Below are 23,880 nucleotides of genomic sequence, written 5' to 3' on the forward strand. Positions count from 1 at the left end.
TTGCAGCACCAACTTTTGGAGCAACCTTGTTTCCTCCCTTAACATCACAAAACCTTCCTTCAGCAAATATCCTAAAGCAGAAGATGGATTAGTGCTGGATACAGTCACATTTGCCAACGTGATTCATAACTTTGATCATTACCAGTGTATCGATAGTCAGTCTTCATGCGTAATTTTATTGAGAGACTATTCTCTTCTGTTTTGGATTTATAAAGCGCCTTTCGCCCAAGGCGCTTGACAATGCTTGCCGACTACGGAACAGAATGGCAAGCTAAGGGAAGGACGGGTGGGGTAGTAGGGCCGTTAGTTATCGGGTTTGGAAAAGGAATGAGATATGGGCAGCAGGGGAAGGAGGCGATGGTGCGGGGGGTTGAAAGAGGAATGGATCGTGATAGTGGATGAGGCTGATAGAATGGGGTACAGTGAAGATGGATGGTACGGTATTAAGTGAGTGGTGTTATCTTGGTGTGGTCTGGGACTGTTTCGTCGTTTTTACTGTCTTGCCCAATCTTGATGAATCAGATTTAGAAAGTTAATGCATGTATTATGTCTTTATATTGCGTGACTTGCTTGTCATTTTATATGTTTTGCACTCCTATCATTTTTGTTTCATTTGCTGTTGTAACTTGCTGGACATCTGTGAAAAGGAGCTTCATAGCTTATCAGACTCCTCCTGCAGTCTAAATCAAGATTCTGATTTGGTAGAAAATACTTTTGAAGTGACTTCAGAGGTGAGAGTTGTATCTTCCACGGACCATTCCCTGACTCAGCACGATGCACTCCTCAATGCTGAACGCACAGTTCTTCACAATTAAATAAAGAACGCGCGATACTGCATTGGCAGTGGTTGCACGAGCACACAAAGACAAAGATCCCCCGTGTAGCCTGAACAGACTGTTGGGGCAAGTGCTGTTAGCGAGCACCTGTGAAGGCCGGAACGGTACACAAGGGGTGGGTGGCCAGCACCACGCCCAAACGCCTTTGTCTCCCTAGTGGCGATGGTTACACACCACACCATGTACTCATTTGAGGCTAAGTCAACCTAGGGGATGCCCAGAACCGGTTCAGATAATCGTCACCGGCGTCGGCCGTGAGCGGCAATCGAACCCGGGTTGCCAGGTTTGTAGCGCAGCGCACTAACTGCTACACCACCGCTCCCCACGAGCACACACGCACACACACACACAACAAAAAACTCAACACATTCATCCGTAATAACGCTGCCGTGCTGTGAAGGAGGGCCATTTCCCGAAATGTTACCTTGTATAGAGGTCGAGTATTTCCCCTTGAGGACAATGGTGCTGCTCAGATTTAGTTTAACATGAAGGTGGTTCGCAAACTTACCGAACACGTTGTGTTTTATTCAAACGTATAGTCTTTAGGAACCATGTAAATTATAGCAGTGCTCAGGAGCGTGCTGAAAACTGAGCATTTGTTCGAAAAGCATTTAGGCACGTTTGCAAGTCACCTACAGCATACGTAGCAAGGGCATGAGATCCAGTGCTTTTCTCAGGGAACTACTAATTTTGCAATCATTGATAAAAACAATTAAGGAGGGTCTTGTGTCGCGCACGCAGCCCTCAACTCCCCCCCCCCGTTCCTTCTCCCCCTCCCTGCTTTGAACTGAAATAGCTCTGGTGTAGCAATCAGGCGCGGTAATGGTCCAGCAATAGCTTCTGGTGCAGCAGTGCGAGAGTGCTAGCCGCCTGTGTGAAAATCAAAGCATCGTTCCTTGCAAACGCTGTTTTCATTTTTTTCGTCACGTTGAAAATGTGAGCCATCACACCTGTACACCGTGGCTGACACCACACCCCCAGGGACGTGCTGCAAAGGATGCAATGTGAACATGAATTACTTTAGAATTTGGTTATTGTTGAAAATTACCGCATTGGATCTGTATTGTCCAAACGACACCAGTGAGAGATGATCCTTTGGTAATAAATTCCCCATGGTGGCTATTAGATTTGGAACTGTTGAACCAATGTAAATGTACTCATTTGGAAATATGATATCCAATATGATGCACGAGTTGTATTTCAATAAAAAATTCATTCGCTCATTTTTTTTTATATTCAGCCGGGTTATGTTCGTGTGCATTCATGAGCGGCAGTTCAAACGATTCACCTGCATGTGCAACCCAGGAGAACATCTCATTCAAGTTCACAGCGGTTCTAGTTAAAACGCCGGGCTGCATTGAAATCGCATATCAAGACGAAGGCGCTGAATTTCAGAGCGCTCCTTTGTTCATTCGCAGGTATTTTCCACCAAAGGATGATCATTTCAGAGCAAAACCTTCACATAAGCAGCTTTCCGACCGTGGCCAAGTAAGTAGAGCACGACGATCTGCATGCATTGCTGCAGGGTGTAGCGTACTTATTTGCGATATGCAAAATATATAAATGTATAATATCTGTGGCTACGTGATATCACCAGCCAAGGCATTCCACATGGCTTGGCGCCACGGTGGCGAGATGTTAACTTCCTCGCCTGCTATACAGGAGGTCGTGGGTTCGATCCCAAGTTTAACGCCTCCTGTATATTTGGAGTTTGCATGTCCTCCGCATGGTCGCATGGATTTTTCTCCAGGTCCTCCAGTTTTTCCTTCCAAATTTACAGCCGACATACGTTCAGAGTATTTGGCTAATATAAATTTCCACATAAGCCACTTCATTGAGCTATCATTTGTGGCCAGGTCGCTTCTGAAAAAGAGCTATACTGCTCAGTGAGCCTTACCTGGTAAAATAAAAAAAAAACTTGCTTTGTTCACATGCATGCTGCTCCCATCACAAGCACTGTTCTGCGGGGATCACTGTGAGTATGAACACGCTGCGGCCTCTGATGCGCGGAACAATGATTAAAGTGTGGCCAATGGTTCTGCTTGCAATTAGACTGAGATGTTCAGGAAACTTTAACTCAAATCTGAATTTCTGCACGGCAGAATCCTACGTGAAAACATTACCAGGAGATAGTCAACACATAAAATAAAATTGGCTATTCAGCGTACGTATTGTTATATTTTTCAGTTGTGATATATAAATATCAGCGCACAGTACTTGCCGTAGGCTGAGATAGTGCATCACGATTTGGCTTTAAATTTCAGATCAGTGTAACTTGTTCTGTTCATCTTCTCAAAATAATCTATCGCCCCTGATACTTTAATAGACATTAATCATCGGCTTCAGATATTGTAAGACACGAATCATAGGATATATCCACCAACAGTGCCTATTGGTTTGAATGCCATTAATTATCTCTCAATGAAAGGAAGGAGCTGGTGCAGTGGTTACCGTGCTGCTGAATGATCCCGACGACCTCAGTTCAACACCCGGCCGTAGCCAACCATCACCATCACCGTTGCGTGATATATATATATCATTTGCTGGGCCCTCTTCACCAACCCACACTGACCAGAGTGGCGAAGAATGGTTAAACAACCCCCCTCCCCAAGACTGGCATGGCATAGGGAAGCCCTTCATAGATTATAAGGGCTGTAATTAATTATTATTATTATTATTCGAATCAATATCGCAAACATCTATACTTTTGCATACAGTATGTTTTACTGAATATTGACAGACACATTATACAGGCAACTATACATGTTTTTTTGTTATATCATGCTATTTAAATTGATAATTATGGAAACCTTCATGAATTCCAATGCAATAGTCTAATCGAGGAGTGTGAACACATGCACACACACACTCAATGCAGCTGCACCTGTGGCATTGCTGCAATACGCATAGCACACAGCAATTCGTGAGTCCCGTTTGGGCGAAACTGTTTTGTGTGTCTTTTTCAATTCAGGCGCAGTAAAGATGTGTTTGCAAACAGCGCCACGCAAATAATATCACTTCTGAACCGTCGTTCTTAAGATTCCTTGATTCCTTAACAGCCTAACACCTTAACTTAAAGCTTTCGTGACTGCAGGAATTAATATTGTTGGGGTATTTCGGTAAAGTCACGTAGATAGGTTCAAAGAAAATAACAAAAAACTATGACGATTCGATCGCAACACACGATTGCAAAACAAGCGGTCGTCTTTCCTGAAGACGACTGCTTGTGTTGCGGTCGAAACGTCGTAGTTTTTTTGTTATTTTCTTTGAACCTATCTACGTGACTTTACCGAAAGACCCAAAGAATACCCTAACACCTCTTTTATAGCCAGAACGGGTAAAACCTATTCCTATATTTTGATACTGGCAAGGGAGGTTCCATGATGTAGCGTCTCACCCCGAGCTCTCAATATCCTGACAGTGGCATTGTCTTTGTGCTGTTGCCTTTTGGCGTCCTCTGGTCGAACACTGTTTGAGACTAGGCTCGACAGAAAGCTGTCTCTGGTGAGGACCAATCAGTTTCAAAGACAATGCATATTACTACCAGACCATGTTTTTTTGCATGTTCACCACACGTATGTTTGGTTAATGCAGACGTGATTCCTTGCAAAAGGTTTCTGTTTGGTGTTTTAACATCTGTTTTGTTGCCAGAAAGGGTAAAACCTATTCTTATATTTTGATACTGGCAAGGGAGGTCCCATGATGCTTTGTTACTCCACTGCTGGATGAGGGTCTCCCCCACCTGATGTTCGTTTTTTTACTCTACTTCACCGTGCTGGTCAGTGTGGGTTGGTGAAGAGGGGAGCTCGATACAAGTTCAGATATCAATCTCCACTAATATTTTAGTTATGGCTGAGAAGCAAACTCAGGTCACCCGGTTCGCAGAGCCGGTGATTTTATTGACTTTTGTCGTGATATTTATAGTGTTTTCACTTTTTTTGGCCTTTTCGTTGTTCAGTCGCAGTTATCAGTCGGATCTGTCCATTGACAGTTGTGTCATGAAGGATGTGGTACAAGTAACCAAAGTCATGATGTACATTATGTACTGTATGTTGAACTGTATTCATCCTACGTAGCCAACCGTGCGTTGACTATCTCCTGGTAATACGATGACAAAGTTGAGGGGAACTCTCTTGTTCAGATTTGTCTGATCAATTGCAGTGTGGGCATCCTTGGGGAAATTTCAGAAACTGCGAACACTTTAGGGCCCACTCCATGAATAAGACCAGGCGATGGTTGTGTTTTCACACTCCAGGGCTCACGGCTCACAGTGCCAAATCTGTAAATTGATAAAGAGCTAAGAAGAGTACCACCTCCACATATCCACCCTGGTCAATTAACCACCCACGCCCACCACCGTGTTTGCGCAGTTGCAACTGTCATTTCCTATCGATATTCACAAATCTAACCTTTTCACCTGCAGCACTGTCTTCGTAATCTCGCGTACACGTGCTTACCTCTCACGTATGGCACCCAAACTCGTTGCTTTTATTGCTTTGAGCGAGGGTCACGTAGTTTGTGTTGCGTGCTCTTGCCAAATAGCGTCCAGTAATCCAGCAGGATTTGTTTAAAAATCCTGATTCTGTTGATGACAGTCCGGAGTTTGATATTTTCATGGGAAGCCAATAGGCTGATGGATTATTTATGATTTTGATTCATATTCTTCTGTTGAGAGACAAAACAGAGTTCTAATTAAATTGGCTATAAATTACAGTAAAGCAAACTGCCACCTTTAAAGGAGTCTAGCCCCGCACCTCCGTAAGGCACAGTTGGCTACATACGGTGAGAAAGAAAGTTCAACACACACATATATATACATTTGTACGACTATTTTTTTTTGACAGACGTTCACGTGTCTGACTTTTTCACGTATCCGCCGACCCCTTGGTCCCCAAGCGAGTCGGATGTACAATGACGACGTCGTGATGTAACACCGTTGTTATCGACCCTCGGTTTAATCTACTTCCACCCGGGACCAGGACCGTGGTTCTGCTGGTGCCGGGCTTAGTGTCGGAGAATCTGGTGGATCGACTGATGGAGGAGGAGAAAGGAAATTCCATGGACGAGGCCAGCTTGAAGCAAGCGTGGCGCTGCCAGATCCTCAAGGACACCTTCGAGGCAGTACTGGGGCCCGCTATCAATGCCAGGGATCTACACAAACACCTGAATGTTCGTATTGCATGTTCATCTCACCGTAGCCTGGGCAGGCAACAAGGCAAATTAAATGTAACGGTCTGCCTACTACCGTGGGCAGGTACAGAGAGATTCACGATTGGTTCATTTGGGTTAGATTGTGTAGGTAGAATGTCAAACTTTAACTATGCCCTCCACCACCCAACAGAGCCAATCAAATTAAACTACTAGCTATTTAAATTTTAAGGCTCACTGAGATATTTTAGCTCTTTTTCAGAAACGACCTGGCCACAAATAACACCACGTGGAAATAAATATCAGCCGAATCCTCTCAACGCATTTTGATTCTAAATGTGGAGGGGAAAACCCGGGGGACGTGGAGAAAAATCCACGCGACCACAGTGAGAGAGAGAGACAAGCAAACTCCAAGTATACAGCAGGCGTCAGCTTGACAAGTTGTCACGTGGACAAATGTGCCAAATTTCAGTGACTAGAATATGGCTGGGGACGCTGCTCCAGGAGGAGTACATCGCTGTGTCTGCTCGTTGTGCAGAACCAAGAGAGGAAAGTTCTGGGTTGGCTGGAGCACGTGACGGGGCTCATGGAGGGCACGGCACGGAGAGGCGCTCGGGAGTCGCTCAATGACCTCCAGACTCAGCTGCTCGCTCTCTACCTACAAGAGATCAAACCTGCGAAGGCAGATGGAAGTAGGCATCGCGCGGCAGGTAACGACGACACGCCGAATCGTCCATCGAACCAGGCTCTTATGCTCACGACGCATGCCAGGCATCGAACCGTGTGCGTGAGAATCAGTCACTTGAACAGTTTGCACACCGTACACATGCAAATGATGTGCGAATGTTTCAGGCTAATGAAAAGAACAAAACTATGCGAATGAGGCTTAATGATGCAAAACGATGCAAAAACAAGATTCCACACTCTGTGGATTCCAATTTGTTGAATTGCCACATTTTTACCGTCGTTATTTTGTATCGTTTTGCATTATTAAGCCTCATTTCCATCGTTTTTACCGTCTTTTTATAATTGTTGGTGGAGGTGAGGATTATTCCACTCCTACAGTGCCAAGGTTACAGCCACAATAGAGGCCATTGAGAAATCCCGTGCATTGCTCTAGACGTGACTTTACTCTACAAATAGACACCATTAATATATAATTAATTGACGAACATAATGCACAGTATATTCTGAAAATATGAAGCACATTCTTTCATAGATCCACTCCTGGATGTAATGCCTCGCCACACCACCTTGGTCACGCGGGATGTTTGGCTATACTTCACCATGCTGGTCAATGAAAGGATGGGAGGGGTGCCCAGGACCGGTTCAGATATCGCTCACCACTGATGTTAGCCATGGCCAGGATTGGAAATCGGTGCACTACTGTGCCACCATTCGCTCCATGTATTTCTACAATGCATTATGAAATAATTATTACATGTCGCAAAATTATTTATGTTACATGTGTAATGACGTCCGCAGCCTTGCGATTCGACGAATTGTTACAAATAGGGGTCCTGGTTCTGAATGAAGAATCTGGCTCCCCTCATGGCCGTTGGGGTCAGCTCAACCCATTACATACAACATATATACGCCATGCAATGAATGCATTAGCAGAGGCACAATATGATGCGCGTATCGTGAGCATAAATGTCGATTTTAATAAATCGATGCATCGATACACGTCTTATGTGCACCATTTGGATTGTTCACTTCCGATAGCCGAGCAGTGAGCCTGTCTCTGAGCCAGCTTGCATGAGGTCACATCTGAAAACCACCAGCGAATTTTTGACAGGCATTCGCGAAACGTGCCCATCCTTTGCAAGCCACCGTGATGTCACCCGCAACACGCAGGCATTATTTCATGCCACTTGTCATTAGTCCCAGGTCTGCAATTTGCTGCTAAAAGCCAATTTAGGATGGAAATTTGCCAAATTTGAAAGAAATTACCCGCAAATTACCGTACTCAATTTTCGATTGTAGAAACCAATCATTGCCCCCCCTCCCGCCACTGTCAAAACTTGGTAGAATCCTCCTGTAAGACACTCGGTGAGGCTTTCATGGGGTAAACAAGCGTAATAACATAGCAATCATAATATAACAACTGCGGCCAGCTCTCATTAAATCTCCTTTGGACGAGGGTTTCATTCATCTCAATGGGTTCATTTTTGTGGACTTATTTGTTCATTTGAAAGAAAGCCTCGACTATGTTTCGCATGTTCTTTCTTTGTAATAAAACACACACTCAGAAGGGGAAATTGGCCAAACATCCTGAGCAAAGTCTCAAGACGCCAGTGAGGCTTTCCTTGGTAAATAAAGAATGTATCATGAGATGCGTTCCTGTTTATATACGTCCAGCCATTTGTCATTAAACTACTCATTGATGCATTGTATGAATCACATGGTTTGTTTGATCAAACATCACTACGCTAATAATAATCATTAAGGTGGGGAGCATAGTATATGGGAGACTAGAAATGTTGTTGCATATCCCTCCGCCATCTACAGATTAGCCCCAGAGCCTTTAACACCTGTTATGCATGATGGTCACCCATCCAGGTAATATCCGAGCTAAAGCCTGCTTAGTTTCTAAGATCTTACATGATTAGGTTGTAATCTGGGATGATTGGCACACAAGCATAAACAACGTAATGTATCACCAAATTGTTTAAACTTATTCGTGGACACATCTATGTGTGTCAGTGACCTGGGTCTCTTGTGCACTGTCTGTCCTTGGTTCGACCCATTTTCAGTGTCAATGAGAGTACAAAGCAACCCCTTGACTGTGTTGGTGACTGCCAATTGCACTCCCCCTGCCCTACAGACTCGATGGCGGATTGCAAACACCTCCTTGGGGCCGTACCCAAGCCTGACATCCATTACAAGGCCTGGTGTGGAAGTAACTCACTCGGTAAGCCGCCGGGCTCGATATTCAGCAGAAACTGAAGTTTAATACCAAGTGTCCACCTCATGTCATAACTGAGACCAATTTAAGGGACATCTTCCTGGTGAGATGTATGTTTAAAATTATTTGTAACTTTTTTAAACACAGATGCTGACCACAGGCCCAAAACACAAAGCAGCCAGCCACAAATAGCACGATCAAAGTCGTAATAGATAAAGAGTTAAACACGTTTCTTCAATTGAGCAAGGTTATTATGAGGATTTGGGGAAAGAGACGATGATGAGAGGAGGGAATTCCAAAGTGGAGCAGTGCAAGGGAAGAAGCAGAAAAATAAGTGAGGTGACCTGCGGTGTGGTGAGTGAGTGGGTGAGTGGATGAGTGTGTTTTTGTGACCTGCAGTATAGCGGTTGAACACAGTATGGACAGTATGGACAATACGAGAAAGACAGTTTCATAGACCAAGTTCTCATGAATAGGGGGACATTTGTATCTATCAGAAACTTTTTGCATGATGAAAAACAATCCTCTAGCCCAGGGGTGGGGAACGTCCGGTCCGTGGGCCGTATAAGGCCCGCAAAATCATTTGGTCTGGCCCTGCCAAGGCAACCGCAGGCGGGACTTGAAATTCAATAAATCTAAGAGCAAACCTGGAAAAGCAGTTGCGAGTAGCAATCAATGATGATTGCTTGTGTTGCAATCGAAACGTCGTATGCTAGTATTTCATTTATTATTTTCTCTTTATACGTGACTTTACCGAAAGAACCAAAGAGTAATTCCTGCAGTCATGAAAGCTCCAAATTAAGTATAGTAGCAACATCATCAATACCAGCTAACATCACACGCCTCGCCAAAGAGAAGCAGTTCCAGCCATCAGATTAGGGGTGAGTTAATTAAATGTGTGACCAAATTTAACAGGCTAATTTTTAAGTTGATAATTTTGTATGGCCCGCGAATGATGTTATACATATCCAAATGGCCCTTGGCAGAAAAAATAGGTTCCCCACCCCTGCTCTATCCAAATAAAACTTTTTGAAAACCACAGCGCCAAAGATAGAATTGCCCATTAGGATAACTGACTGATGGCAAGTTTTTTTCTTTCCTTTTTTCACCGCTCATTTTCATGCAGAGAGCATGTTGGGCGACATCACCGAAAGAGAGAGCTCCTCGGACACAGACCCGTCCACTCCGTGGAACCAGACCGTGGTGCCGCCAAAAACACGGATGGTCAAACACAAGAAATACTCGATCGAGAGGAAAAATGGGATTCGCGACCGATCTCGCATTGCGATCAACACGGACTGCAAGTCCTCCAGCTACCCCGACACTGGCACCAGGGTGGGTGGGCGCGCCACAAGCCCATGTGCATATGTGTGTGTGTGTAGTGGGGAGCGGTAGTGTCGTGGTTAGTGCCCTGTGCTACGAACCCGGCCACCCGAGTTCGATTCCCGCTCACAGACAAAACCAGTGACGATTACTGAACCGATCCTGGGCATCCCCCTCGGTCGACTCAGCCTCAATTGAGTACTTGGTGCGGTGTATAAACATCGCAACTAGGGAGGCAAAGGCAACAAGGTGCTCGCCAACAGCACTTGCCCCAACAATCTGTTTAGACTATCCGAGGGGTCTTTGTCTTATACATAGTGGGGAGCAGTGGCGCAGTGATTCGCGCACTGCGCTACGAATCCGTCAAACCGAGTTTGATTCCCAGCCATGGCTGACATCAGTCGTAATTATCTGAACTGGTTCTGGGGCCTCCCACTTTTATCAACTCGTATTTACCAATCCAATTGGGGAAGTGCCAGTACACTTGCTCGCAGCATCAATGACAGCCGAAACGTTGAAGCGTGCAGCCCTTGGTGTGTGCCTCCGAGTCACTGTTAAAGCATAATGGTGTGTATTTGTGGGAGATGTCTCCAGGTGACAATCATTTCCATAGCGGCGGCAATCGGTAATAGGTGTCACGGGATTATTCGATTCCTCCGAGCCAGAGTTGTCACCGTGAGTTTTATGTATTTATTTTGGTAAAGCCGACAGCGGCGCCCTAACTAGTTCATTAAGGCATATCGATACGTGTTTTAAATGTTTCTATAAAAATAGCAGCGGCATGTAATTGTGTCCGCCACTTACCGCAGTGTTTTGAATTGTTGGGGGGGTATATTCCAGAAACAGTTTGACAGCTGCACGGCAATTTGTGAAGGAGGCCACGACAATGTTTGCAGTAATTGGATTCGAAAGCTTTGATGACAATGTCCCTGGTGGTGTGATTACTGGTGGGGGGAAGCTCAGTGTGTGTTCTCATACACAATACCGAGGAAAGTTTGACCTCACGTTTCGGAATTGTCTAAACTTAAGGTGAAAGCCATTAAAATGAGACTGCTCACCGTTCACCTTCAGTCCCAAACCTGAACCGGACGATGAATTGTCGTAATTTTCGTGCTCTAATTTGATCGAGGAATGGATTTTTTTTTTCTCGTTCCATCAAATCATAATTTTCACCACACAGTGCATGTTTTTCGCGAGCGCAGCGATTGATTTTAACCACCCAATCATTTCATGTCGAACGCACGCGTCCCTCGCACGAACGCGCGCTGCGTGTGTTGCTCCTCTTGTGTAGAACACGTTGGCCTAAGTTACGCAAATTTCAGTGTGGAATTTCGATTAAACTGGTTCAAAATAGTGTTTTGCTGTCGAATCCTCTGCACACCACCGCCACGTAAAATAGCATTTCCTTTCTTTCTTCTGCCGAAAAATAGCCTCTTGACAAAACTGTCGAACGCATGTGGCCTCATTTACAGTCGATCACAGAGACTTTCTTTTGCTAATGCGTGACAATTCGTGGTCACGCTGGCCGATAAACAACATTGCTCGTGAGTTGCAAACCCAAACTGTTTTCCGAAGCGTCACAAATCCACGTTAAAAAGCGCAAATGTTTACAGACCTTGGTCAGTCCACAGCTGAATGAGGGCCTCCCCATGCCATGTCAGTCAAGGGGGTGTTACTTGACCATACCTCACCATGCCGATCAGCACGGGTTTTGGTTGGGGGGACTAGTTCAGAAATCACTCATCGCCGCCGTTCACCATGGTCGGACAGAGAGATTTGAACGTAAAGTTTAGATCAAATCCAATTATTCACATTACTTATTTGAGCTCTTGTGCAGGTGCTACGTGAGTTATCATATTTCATCACAAGATTGCGAGACATGGCGATGGCTTGGGGAAGGCCTCATCCAGCAGTGGATTGATCATGGCTGATGATGCTGAATGCTGATTTGAGCGTGGAAACAATTCGAATTTTTCTGAGTTTGGACAACTTTTTCACCTTTATATGCTTCTACCCACCCAGTCTCTCGCCGTTCAGATCGCATGTTTTGAAAGTTTAAGGATCACAGCAGCTGATCGGAACGGCCAATCAGAGGACAGCGTCTCACTCCCAACATGCACTGTGCGCATGGTGGTGATTGGGGACGACAGGACAGTGGCCCAGCTTGCTCGTGAATACCATGCCCTCAGGTACCGTTCTGTTTGTCAGCATCAACACAGCATCCAGATGCCTCGTAAACTTTGACTTAAAACTTTCGGGTCTGCAAGAATTTCATGTTCAGCAATACCAATGCAGCAGCAATACCAATGCAGCAGCAATGCCAGTGCAGCAAAGGGCCGCCAAGAAATCACTGCACCACCGCTCCACACACCACACTGCTGACCCGTCAGCCCATGCTGGTGGTTCTGCTGACACACTTGGGCTACGCCCATCTCCAAACCTTTATAAACAGTTTGCCTTTAGAGGCGAACCCATTTTCCTGATGACGGCCGCTTGTGTTGCGATCGAAACGTCGTGATATTTTTATTCACTTTATTTTTATTATTATTTTATTTCTACGTGACTTTACCGAAATGACCAAAGAATACAGATGCCTCATGTTTAAACAGGTGGCTCAGCGGTAGAGCGAGCGGCTCGCAATCAAAAGGTTGTGAGTTAAACTCCTGGTTGGGGGTTTGCGCAGCCCATGATCTCTCCGAGGTCAATAAGGTTAGTACCACTTGGTGGGGAAATAAACAATGGTTGTCCTATGGATGGTCTCATCTCTGCCATAGGAACGAGGGATTTCCACCACCGGCTCAGATCTACAAAGAGGAGATGAGCACTGCATCTGTGCTCATTTGAGGAGGAAATCACTTCAGCTTTTTTACGAAAAATTTTTTTTAAAGCAAAACTATAAACAGAACTCTGTCTCGACATACAAATAATAACATGCTTTCAGCTTTCCAGGCAAACATTAGAATGCTATCCAGCAGCATTAGCTTGCCATTTCACTGGTCTCCTCATAGCACATGGAAAAATCCAGACTACTTTTCACAGCCATAACATCACTTCGCATAGGAGTTTCCAGACATGACCCACTGCCACTCTACCAACCTTGCACAGAGAACCATCATCCTCTTTGAAACGTATCTATGGATACAGGAGACGTTACACGGTATTGTTCAGTCCGAATACCCACTCGAAGTGTCGTCCTTGTGTGATAATTTTAAACGCCCTGCAGAAAGAAGGAGGGGAGGCGAATCAACTTGTGCAGTGCGGAACTCGAGCTGCGTTTGTTTTACATCCCAGTGCAGTGCGAGCCAACGACCCATCTCTCACCTTCTTCTCCAAAGCACAACGCCAAAAAGGTACCTCGACACCACAACCTGGGATTCAGTCACAAGGGGCATGCTTATGACCAGCTTCTACCGTCCAGCGCTGTTTTGTTTCCCTCATTGAGGGAAAAGCATGGGGCTGGCATGAGCGCCATGACACATCTTTCGTTGATTCGTGATTTGTTGTTGGGCTGGGTCTTCACAAGCACAATGCCAATGTGTTGTACTCCCTCCTCCATACGACACAGCCAGAAAATTGTAACTGCTAACACGACAAACACGCCACTTTCATAATGTGCGTGTTTGTAATTGATTACCTCCGATTAGCACAGTTGGCTACGTACAGTGCAAAAGAAGTTCAACATACATACAGTTGTACCTAATTGTTAAATGTGTAATAAATTGGCACGATTGTTCGCGAAACAATATTTTTGTCGTTCAGCTGTGTCAGGTGGAGGAGAGTGTACAACACACATTTGGGGCGGCACTGTGGCGAGATGTTAACTATGCAGGAGGTTGTGAGTTAGTTCCTGACCCTGACGACTGTATATTATTTGAATTTTAATGTAAACTATTTAAAATGAACAATGTTTTTATTTTACCAGGTAAGGTCCGCTTCTGAAAAAGAGCTATATGGCCATGTAGCTTTTTTTCAGGAGCGAACTGGCCACAAATGATAGCTCAACAAAATGGTTAATCACGTGGACACTTATGGCAGCCAAATACTCAAAACGCATGTTTCTAAACATGAACAGAAAAAACGGAGGACCCGGAGAAAAATCCACGTGACCACGGGGAGAGAAACATGCAAATTTCAAATATACAGCAAGCGTCAGAGTCGGGATCAAACCCACGACCTCCTGCATACCAAACGAGGACGTTATCATCTCGCCGACGCGGCACCTGTGATCTGACCCAAAAAACTATTTGATGAAACATGTGCTTTCATCACGAAAACCTACGTGTTAAAAATACACCTGCCGTTATGAATAATCCCGGCGACTCGTATCCAGCCGATGCGTTTTTTTGTCCCTTTTCTCCTCACATCCAGGACGCTGCAGCGCCGGCTGCTGAGTTTGGAGACCGTCTGCGGGTGGGTCAGTTCCTGGGCAAAGCGGACGCATGGTACCGGCAGAATATCCAGCAGCTGGGACGCATCATGACCAACCTGCTGTCCATTCCGGTGTGTTTTTGTGTGCACATTGTGGGGAGCAGTAGTGTAGCGGTTACAGTGCTGTGCTACGGACCTGGCGACCCGAGATTGATTCCCGCTCACGGCCAACACCAGTGACGATTATCTGAACTGGTCATTGGCCTCCCCTAGGTCGACTCAGCCTAAAATGAGAACCTGGTGCGGTGTGTAAAATCATCGCCACTAGGGAGACAAGGGTGGCCGGGCGTGATGCTGGCCGCCACCTCCTCATGTACCGTGCCGGCCTTCATAGGTGCTAGCGAACAGCACTAACCCCAACAGTCTGCTAAGGCTATATACGGGAGATCTTTGTCTTTTTGCACATTATTGACTTCTCATATGTGCCGTGCGTGCATGAGCCCGGCATCTCATCAATGTTGGTTCAGCGCTCTGACCCTTGACCAGTGGCGGCTCCTGCAAAATCTGTCAGGGGGGGCAAATGTCTGGATGATTGATAAGGATAAGGTCCACCCATGCAATGGATAAATTAACAGCTTAAGCATGTAAAGGCAACTTCACTTCTTTAATATTAATGAATAATAAAGTGACTCTTACAATACATCTTGTTTGTTTCTATACTCACTATTATTACAATCCACTCAAGTTTATTTTATTAAAGATTCCACTAGGTGGTGACAAATTGTATTGTTGGATGAAACGTGCTTACGTATGATGACGTAAGCACGTTAGTGCAAGCCCTCCCGGAAGCCATAGAGAATGCATTGCAGCGCCCCCCGTTCGAAAAAAAACATCTTTGAATGTAAGTCTATGGGGCCACTCGGGGCGATTCTCAGCCGGAGTGAAATCGCCCAAAAAGAGGCGGTACTCCACAGAACGTGACATGACGCTGATTGGACTATATCCAGAGGCACAGTGACGGCTAGCGTGACTCTGTGGTTGAATGACATTGGTGGTGCGTCGCCCAATCGCCCTAATGAAGAAACCGCCCCTGCCCTTGACTCACCCAGCCACCTTACGTATGTGCATGGCCATTTTTGTCAGTCCACTGCTGGATAAGGGCCTACTATGGGGTCGTGGGAGTTATTTGAACGTACTTCAACTACGCTTGTCAGTACGGGTTTGTGTGAACGTGGGGAGCATAGATGTAGAGGCACAGAGGTACGGTACAACAATGGATGTTGCTTTACTGCCCTCTGCCACCTCCACCATGTATCCCAACAGCTGCCTATGACATGTTATGCATGGTGATCGCAATTCAAAGCACCGGCCATACTCAACCATGCTTAGCATCTGAGATATGACAATATCTGATGCATTCAAATAAAGTATAAAACCACATTTATATATATATTTTGTGTGCAGTCATTGGTGACTGGGCAGTGACCATCATGAAGACATTATGAGGTCGCCCTTATTACACATAGAGTGTTTGCCACAAATAAACCACGGTACCTTGCTGATCTCGTGAAGGAGCATAAACCATCACGCGAACTCCGGTCATCCTTGCGGCGGCTTTTGGCTGGCCGTCGAACAAAGATGGCCACCACATGGCAAGCTATCAGATGCACTTCTGTGGACATCAGGAACGCTTTTCCTTCCGATATTAGGAAGCCACTGGAGCTATGTGTGGGACATTAGGAATGGATCACTCTTTTAATTTATCCTTGTGCAACAAGGGAGTAAAGTGTGGTTCTGTGAAGGTCCTGATGTGCTGTGCAGTGCATCAATGCATGTGTGTACAGCAGCATGTGATGACTGAGTCGGGCCTGTAGGTGGCTGGCAGGGTTATTGAAGGACCACTCGGATATACCAGTCACATGGTTAATGGCAGCTCGGGAGCAAGGCTGGTTGTAACACACGTGTTGTTGCATTTTACAGAGTGACGGTGCTGTTCTTCCCAAGATTAATATTAACCACAATAAATAAATGTGCTTGCCCTCGATTTGGAGCACCTGCCCACGTCCTTCATTTCGAGTGTGCAACATATGCACTTTCAAATCGAGATTGAAAACTCATTTCATTAAATCTGCTTTTTGTGTTTAGTTTGTTGCCCTTCCCCTGCATCTCCAATTAGCATTGTTTGCCGTGTACGGTGTGAAAGAAGATCGACATACAGTCATTATATTCCAGTCGTGCTACCACTGTGATGTCACTGGCTAAGATACAGAAAATGTATTCGGAACTATCAGAGCGAACATTGCACGTGATATTGGATCACGGGCCCCAAGGTGATGTCACCACTTGTGAATGCACTTAAAAAGGAGTCTGGTCCACCACAAATGGGCCACTCATGGCTTGCACAAAGCATATATTGTCCAGTAATTACGCTGAGATTTTTTGACCTCAGAGGTGGAAGATGCAAAATTCAGTCTCATCGGTGATGCTTGGGCTGTGACCATCAACTCGCTCCACTTAACTTAATCTGAAGATCATGTTGGCTGCACGAATTTAAACACAAATCTTTTCAACGGTGCTGGCTCATCGTTTTGACACGGGCGTTAAGCCCTCTGGATTATCCAGCCTTCTCTACCAAGTATATATTACCCTGATGAGGCTAGTGAGCAGAGTTAGATTTAAATGTTTTTTTTTTACGGTGGGCTTCCTGTACAACTGTACAGCTTTAGCCATGCCCTTCGGCCTCTGTCCGTCGTTTATTGGTGTTTTACAAACATGTCCACTTAGGAAACTTAAAAAAAACAGTCGCAAAATATTTAATACATCACGTGCCTCAATATGAATGAAGTGAAATAGTGAGTGTGAAAGCTTGGAGTGTTTTATTGGAACAATGCGCAACAATGCAATTGCCGAATTAAACAAAACATTTCTACCCGTTTTATTATTGCACTTATTTGTTTTCTAAAAATTCGAATGCATTACACTCCGCCATATTTCTATCGTTGCGCAGTGCTCAGCTTTGTCGTTCGGAGGGCTCATAGGCTAAGCCGACGCTGGCCCGGGAGATGAAATTGTCGCCTGATGTTTGGATGTTGGCTGCCGCACCAAATGAGATATGCCAACCATGGCAATTTAATTGCATGCAACCTTTGTATGTGTGTGTACGTATGTACGTTGAGGTTCTTTCGCACCGTATGTAGCCAACCGTGCTCATCGGAGGTGCGGGGCAAGGACAACAAACTGAACACATGCTAAACAAATCTTTGCATGCAGCGTTCTCATTTTCTAATGATGGCGGCGGTATAATCTGTGACATTTCAGGCAGTGGCTCTTCTTCAGAGCACATTAACAGAAAGACCAGAGAGAGCTAGAGTGGACAATGAGGGTCGGATACTGCTCTTAACAGCAGTGGGGGTTTGTTGAGAATTACATTTAAGAAATCATTTCTTGATGAACAGTTTTTAAATAGGCAATAGGTATTCAAACTGTTCGATTGAATATTTGCATGCGATTCTGAGGACCCTGTGACATCTTTCACAAGGATCATTAGGTCCTGAGCATAATGACTCTCGCTTTCCCACAATGTTACGCAACGTGAATAATTCGGGTACAATGTTCTTCCTCTGTGGAACAGGAGAGGAAAAAACGTGATTAATCTTGGCAGATATTTATTCCAGTACTGGAATTGCATATGTGAAATTAATTGCCTACTTATGAAAGCAAATGCATTGATGCCAGAAATATGTCCTGGTCTTCAAAGTCCAAATTACCTTCCATTTAAATTCCCCAGTTTGTTTTTCAAAGTTCGTCGAACTTCAGTTGAATAATATTAAAGAAATGTATTCATACTTGAAGTACATCAATGCAGAAATGGAAGAAGATAACGGAAACTGATATCGCAGCGTGAGCGATTCGCAAAGTTGCAAGTTTTAAAAAACCTGGTTGTGGGGGGGGGTTCAGCCCACCATCCCTCCGGGTCATTAATATGAGTGTCCCTTTGTGGAGAGGTCAACAATGGCTGTCCTTTTTCGATTTAAAGCTTTCGTGACTGCAGGGATTCATCTTCTTGGTTCTTTCGGTAAAGTCACGTAGAATGGAAATAATAAAATAATAAAAATAAAACATTATAAAATAATTCTCACGACGTTTCGGCCACAACGCAAGCAGCCGTCCTCAGGTGGAGAGCAGGTCTTTACCGAAAGAACCAAGAAAATGGCTGTCCTATAGATAGCCTCACCCCTTCCATAAGAATTGAGGAATTCCCACGACTGGCACAGGGCTGAATCCATGGGGTGAGCACCGACGTCTCAATGCTCACCCGAGCAGAAAGTCGTTTTCACTGTGACTATATTTGTCATCGTAATAATTGTCGTGTTGGCGACATTTTTACATGCCGTAGCTCGTAACGCCGGCGCCTATCGCAACCCTGGCTACGATGGGCGCCAGCCCGTTGGGGGCTTGCCCCTCTCAGTGAACAGCCCTGTCTCTCTCATGTGCAGAAGGGCTCCCCCGTGCAGACGTCGGGAAGAGACATGCTGATCACGGACATCATGTGCGACTACATGCGGATGGCTCACGTGGTCGCTCCTCTGCCCCTCTACTCAGCCAGGGTGAGAGTTAACCCGCTGATACAGCTGCCTGTCTATCCCGAGCCTCTGTACCTCTGATAAGCACCGTTGGTTGTGTACGGATGCAAAATACACACATACACTCATTCATTCCTACAACTCTCTCTCTGTCTTTATGTCCAGCTGCATGTCCTTCGTTCTATATGTAAACTTTCAATTTACCTTTCTTAACGGTCAATATGATGCCCATAACCTGCACGATGTGTTCCTGTTCCAGCCTATAACGAATTCAAAGCGTGCGCCTCTCCACGCTAAATTTACGCACTTGTAGCCTTTCTTCAGCAGTGTCCATTTTCCTGATAAGTGCATCATAGTGGGTAATAACACGCGGGTCCATTACGAAAACTATTCACGTGACCTAACAGATGACTATATTTGCAGTTTGAAATGGCTTCCGGAGAACAAGGAGAGGAGGTGTTCGTCACTCAACTTGAAATCAGGGACTGCCAACGATCGCCTGGTGGGTCTTCGCGGAGTAAAAATTGCCACGTTTTTTTCCATTATTATCATTATCATCGCACCGTGTGCCTTTTTTATTTTGCAGCGGTAAGTGCTTTAAACCCCGTAGCTGTCTGGCAATTTTTGTTGCAGAGAATCACCAAAAGTTTGTTGTTAATTGGCCATTAAAGACCGTGCGATATCGTGTGCAAAAGCAGGACATTGTATGCCGGTGTCATCGACAGAGCTGTAAGAGTGCAAAAGCAATATTCAAGCCCCATCGACTCTCAGCTTGGTTAAATAAAAAAGCGTCAATCAATCTCTGGGGCAGAGTAGTGTCATGGTGATTAGCGTACTACACTATAAACCCAGAACCTGAGTTTGATTCCAAACCGTGGCTAACATCAGTGGTAACTTAGAAAAGTGCTGCTCATTAGCAAACAATTTCTTTTCATTTTTCACATGACGTCATTACTATGTCGCTCCCAACATCACCGGTCTTTCAGGCTCGTACGTGTCCAACAAATGTGTCACACTGTTAACCTTTCATTTCCAATGCCATTGCGATTCCATCACTAGTTGATACAATTGTTGGTAACTCAAAACTGAATTCGGTGTAAAGAAAACACGCCTTTCACCTTGAACTTGGTTAACCATACCGTGAGGGAAAAAAGTATTTGATCCCCTGCTGATTCTGTACGTTTGCCCACTGACAAAGAAATTATCAGTCTATAATTTTAATGGTAGGTTTATTTGAACAGTGAGAGACAGAATAACAACAAATAAATCCAGAAAAACGCATGTCAAAAATGTTATAAATTGATTTGCATTTTAATGAGGGAAATAAGTATTTGACCCCCTCTCAATCAGAAAGATTTCTGGCTCCCAGGTGTCTTTTATACAGGTAACAAGCTGAGATTAGGAGCACACTCTTAAAGGGAGTGCTCCTAATCTCAGCTTGTTGCCTGTATAAAAGACACCTGTTCACAGAAGCAATCAATCAGATTACAAACTCTCCACCATGGCCAAGACCAAAGAGCTCTCCAAGGATATCAGGGACAAAATTGTAGACCTACACAAGGCTGGAATGGGCTACAAGACCATCGCCAAGCAGCTTGGTGAGAAGGTGACAACAGTTGGTGCGATTATTCTCAAATGTAAGAAACACAAAAGAACTGTCAATCTCCCTCGGCCTGGGGCTCCATGCAAGATCTCACCTCGTGGAGTTGCAATGATCATGAGAACGGTGAGGAATCAGCCCAGAACTACACGGGAGGATCTTGTCAATGATATCAAGGCAGCTGGGACCATAGTCACCAAGAAAACAGTTGGTAACACACTACGCCGTGAAGGACTGAAATCCTGCAGCGTCCGCAAGGTCCCCCTGCTCAAGAAAGCACATATACATGCCCGTCTGAAGTTTGCCAATGAACATCTGAATGATTCAGAGGACAATTGGGTGAAAGTTTTGTGGTCAGATGAGACCAAAATGGAGCTCTTAGGCATCAACTCAACTCGCCGTGTTTGGAGGAAGAGGAATGCTGCCTATGACCCCAAGAACACCATCCCCACCGTCAAACATGGAGGTGGAAACATTATGCTTTGAGGGTGTTTTTCTGCTAAGGGGACAGGACAACTTCACCGCATCAAAGGGTCGATGGACGGGGCCATGTACCGTCAAATCTTGGGTGAGAACCTCCTTCCCTCAGCCAGGGCATTGAAAATGGGTCGTGGATGGGTATTCCAGCATGACAATGACCCAAAATACACGGCCAAGGCAACAAAGGAGTGGCTCAAGAAGAAGCACATTAAGGTCCTGGAGTGGCCTAGCCAGTCTCCAGACCTTAATCCCATAGAAAATCTGTGGAGGGAGCTGAAGGTTTGAGTTGCCAAACGTCCGCCTCGAAACCTTAATGACTTGGAGAAGATCTGCAAAGAGGAGTGGGACAAAATCCCTCCTGAGATGTGTGCAAACCTGGTGGCCAACTACAAGAAACGTCTGACCTCTGTGATTGCCAACAAGGGTTTTGCCACCAAGTACTAAGTCATGTTTTGCAGAGGGGTCAAATACGTATTTCCCTCATTAAAATGCAAATCAATTTAGAACATTTTTGACATGCGTTTTTCTGGATTTTGTTGTTGTTATTCTGTCTCTCACTGTTCAAATAAACCTACCATTAAAATTATAAACTGATCATTTCTTTGTCAGTGGGCAAACGTACAAAATCAGCAGGGGATCAAATACTTTTTTCCCTCACTGTATGGGGCAGGAAACAAGCGAGAACATGTTGATACCATATCTTTCGCGCAGGGGGGTAGTGAGTGCACACACACACATTGGAGAAACATTGTGAACAATTGATTTGCAATGTTTTTTTCGCAGCATTTGTTTTGTTTTTCATTCCAAAAAATCAGTTGGGGTGGACAGATAACATATTTGCTGGACTATGATGCATTTAGAGTTTAGTGGATGGAGCCCAGCACCTAAAATTGATATTTGTTCTCACACTATTGCAGAAAAGCCGTGGCGAAAAAAGCATCAACCTTGTGCTCAGCAGAAATTCTCAGCTGCTGCAATGAAACACTTTTTTTGTATAGTGACTCAGATTGCCGTAAATATCAGCTTCGATAGATATATATATATTTTTTTAATACTGTGCATGTACTAAGTGACGTTTCAGGCAATGGCCATATATAGAGAGGCCAGGTAGATCGAGTGGATAATAGGAGTTAAAGACTGCACTTTACACCATGGGGAACGATAAGAATTAAGTGTAAAAAAATGTCAGTATATATGTTTGTATGTTGCTACTTTTTCGCACCGTACGTAGCCAACCGTGCTAATCGAAGGTGCAATGAAAAGTAGTGTTTTCATTGGCATACCGTATGTAGCTATTGAGTAAAAGGCAACCCATCCATAATGAATGGTATTACTAAATAACGAATTGGTATTTTAAAGCTAAATGATCAAATCTTGCTGGCACATTACACTATCGATAAAACTGCTGTAGGGAGGTAAAGAAACAAAAAAACAACAAAGCAAAATTCAAGTTTTATCACGTAGGCTTTGTGATTCAATAATGGATATCCATTAGAATTTATATGCATACATTAACCCCCCCCCCCACCTCTGGCCTTCGCACCTAATTGGCTCATAATTGACGAAATCACATTTATCCCTCTATTTAAGACCGAAACGGGAGGATGTATCCACAAATCTGGCTGTCACCTGATGATGCGAATTGTAATTACTGGCGAAACGTCGAATTCGAATTGTAAATGTTATGGGTTTACTCTCCAACACACCGGTGTGCGGTACCAGCAACGAATTGGCGTGTTTTTGTTTACGTGACAAACCTTACTAATTGGCTGTGTTATTCGGTGGCAGGTTTAACGACACATTTATATTTACGCGATCTAACAAAAAAAAACTCTATTATGGATAATATTCGTCACGAAAGCTTACTACCTGTTACATGGGGTTATGGAAGCTCTCGAGATTAGCATAATCCACTTAGCAATGCTGCACCAAATAACTTGTTCGATTATGAAATATCGTGTGTTGTTACAAGCTGTTTATATTGTAGATAATTGCCATTGAGGACTTAAAGCTGGTAGAATTAACATCAAAATTAAAATGCAAGCCAAACGCATTTTATCCATGCCTCATTTAACCATCACCAATCGAAGTGCACTTGCTTATTTTTCTTGTCTATGAACGTCAAATAAATTGAAGGAAGCTTACAAAGGCCAAAAATAAAACGAATTGTCCACATGAATACAAATATATGACAAGGAATTATTATTTTTATATTAGATAACACGAAAGAATAGTCCATTAAAACTGTGCTATAGAAAGCCGAGATGATGATTATTCATGAGTTCAAAGTCCAAGGCTGACAGCATTCTGCGTAAATACAGGTCAACTGTTGCAGGTCACACCGAAGTAATTGTCCTGTAATTACAAAGATCGCTTTTGTTGTTGTCATAAGACGTGGTCATTGTGCGGCAGCGTCACGGCCAAATTGATCCTCCGACAGACCACTGGCGCTTGCTGTCACATACGTGGCGACATCCGAGAGCAATGCAAAGCGACTGGAAGAAAAAAATTAAAACACGTGATATTCTGCAGAGCAAATTCCATACCGCAGTGGAATGCACGCAATTTGCATCACCATGTGCCATTAAGACTTGTAGTAAAAACTAAAAACTCAAGTGTCGGAGTCGGCATATC

At 44.5% G+C, this 23,880-nt stretch overlaps 1 protein-coding gene across 4 annotated transcripts in view; it reads left to right on the top strand.

Annotated features, from left to right (window-relative positions):
• The window catches only part of LOC144730357 (phosphoinositide 3-kinase regulatory subunit 6-like), a 64,019-nt gene that overhangs the window by 27,321 nt on the left and 12,818 nt on the right, over window positions 1–23,880 (top strand). For all 4 annotated transcript variants that reach the window (XM_078611120.1, XM_078611118.1, XM_078611119.1 and 1 more), the window contains 10 exons: window positions 2,255–2,324; window positions 5,816–6,005; window positions 6,523–6,694; window positions 8,812–8,898; window positions 10,019–10,227; window positions 12,238–12,404; window positions 13,439–13,565; window positions 14,584–14,715; window positions 19,080–19,190; window positions 19,590–19,668. In XM_078611120.1, coding sequence (XP_078467246.1) covers window positions 2,255–2,324; window positions 5,816–6,005; window positions 6,523–6,694; window positions 8,812–8,898; window positions 10,019–10,227; window positions 12,238–12,404; window positions 13,439–13,565; window positions 14,584–14,715; window positions 19,080–19,190; window positions 19,590–19,668 — 1,344 coding nt within the window. The remainder of the gene's footprint in view (window positions 1–2,254; window positions 2,325–5,815; window positions 6,006–6,522; window positions 6,695–8,811; window positions 8,899–10,018; window positions 10,228–12,237; window positions 12,405–13,438; window positions 13,566–14,583; window positions 14,716–19,079; window positions 19,191–19,589; window positions 19,669–23,880) is intronic.

This window comes from Lampetra planeri, chromosome 35 (genome assembly GCF_965212315.1).
Source record: "Lampetra planeri chromosome 35, kcLamPlan1.2.h2, whole genome shotgun sequence".
Classification (NCBI taxonomy): Eukaryota; Metazoa; Chordata; class Hyperoartia; order Petromyzontiformes; family Petromyzontidae; genus Lampetra; species Lampetra planeri.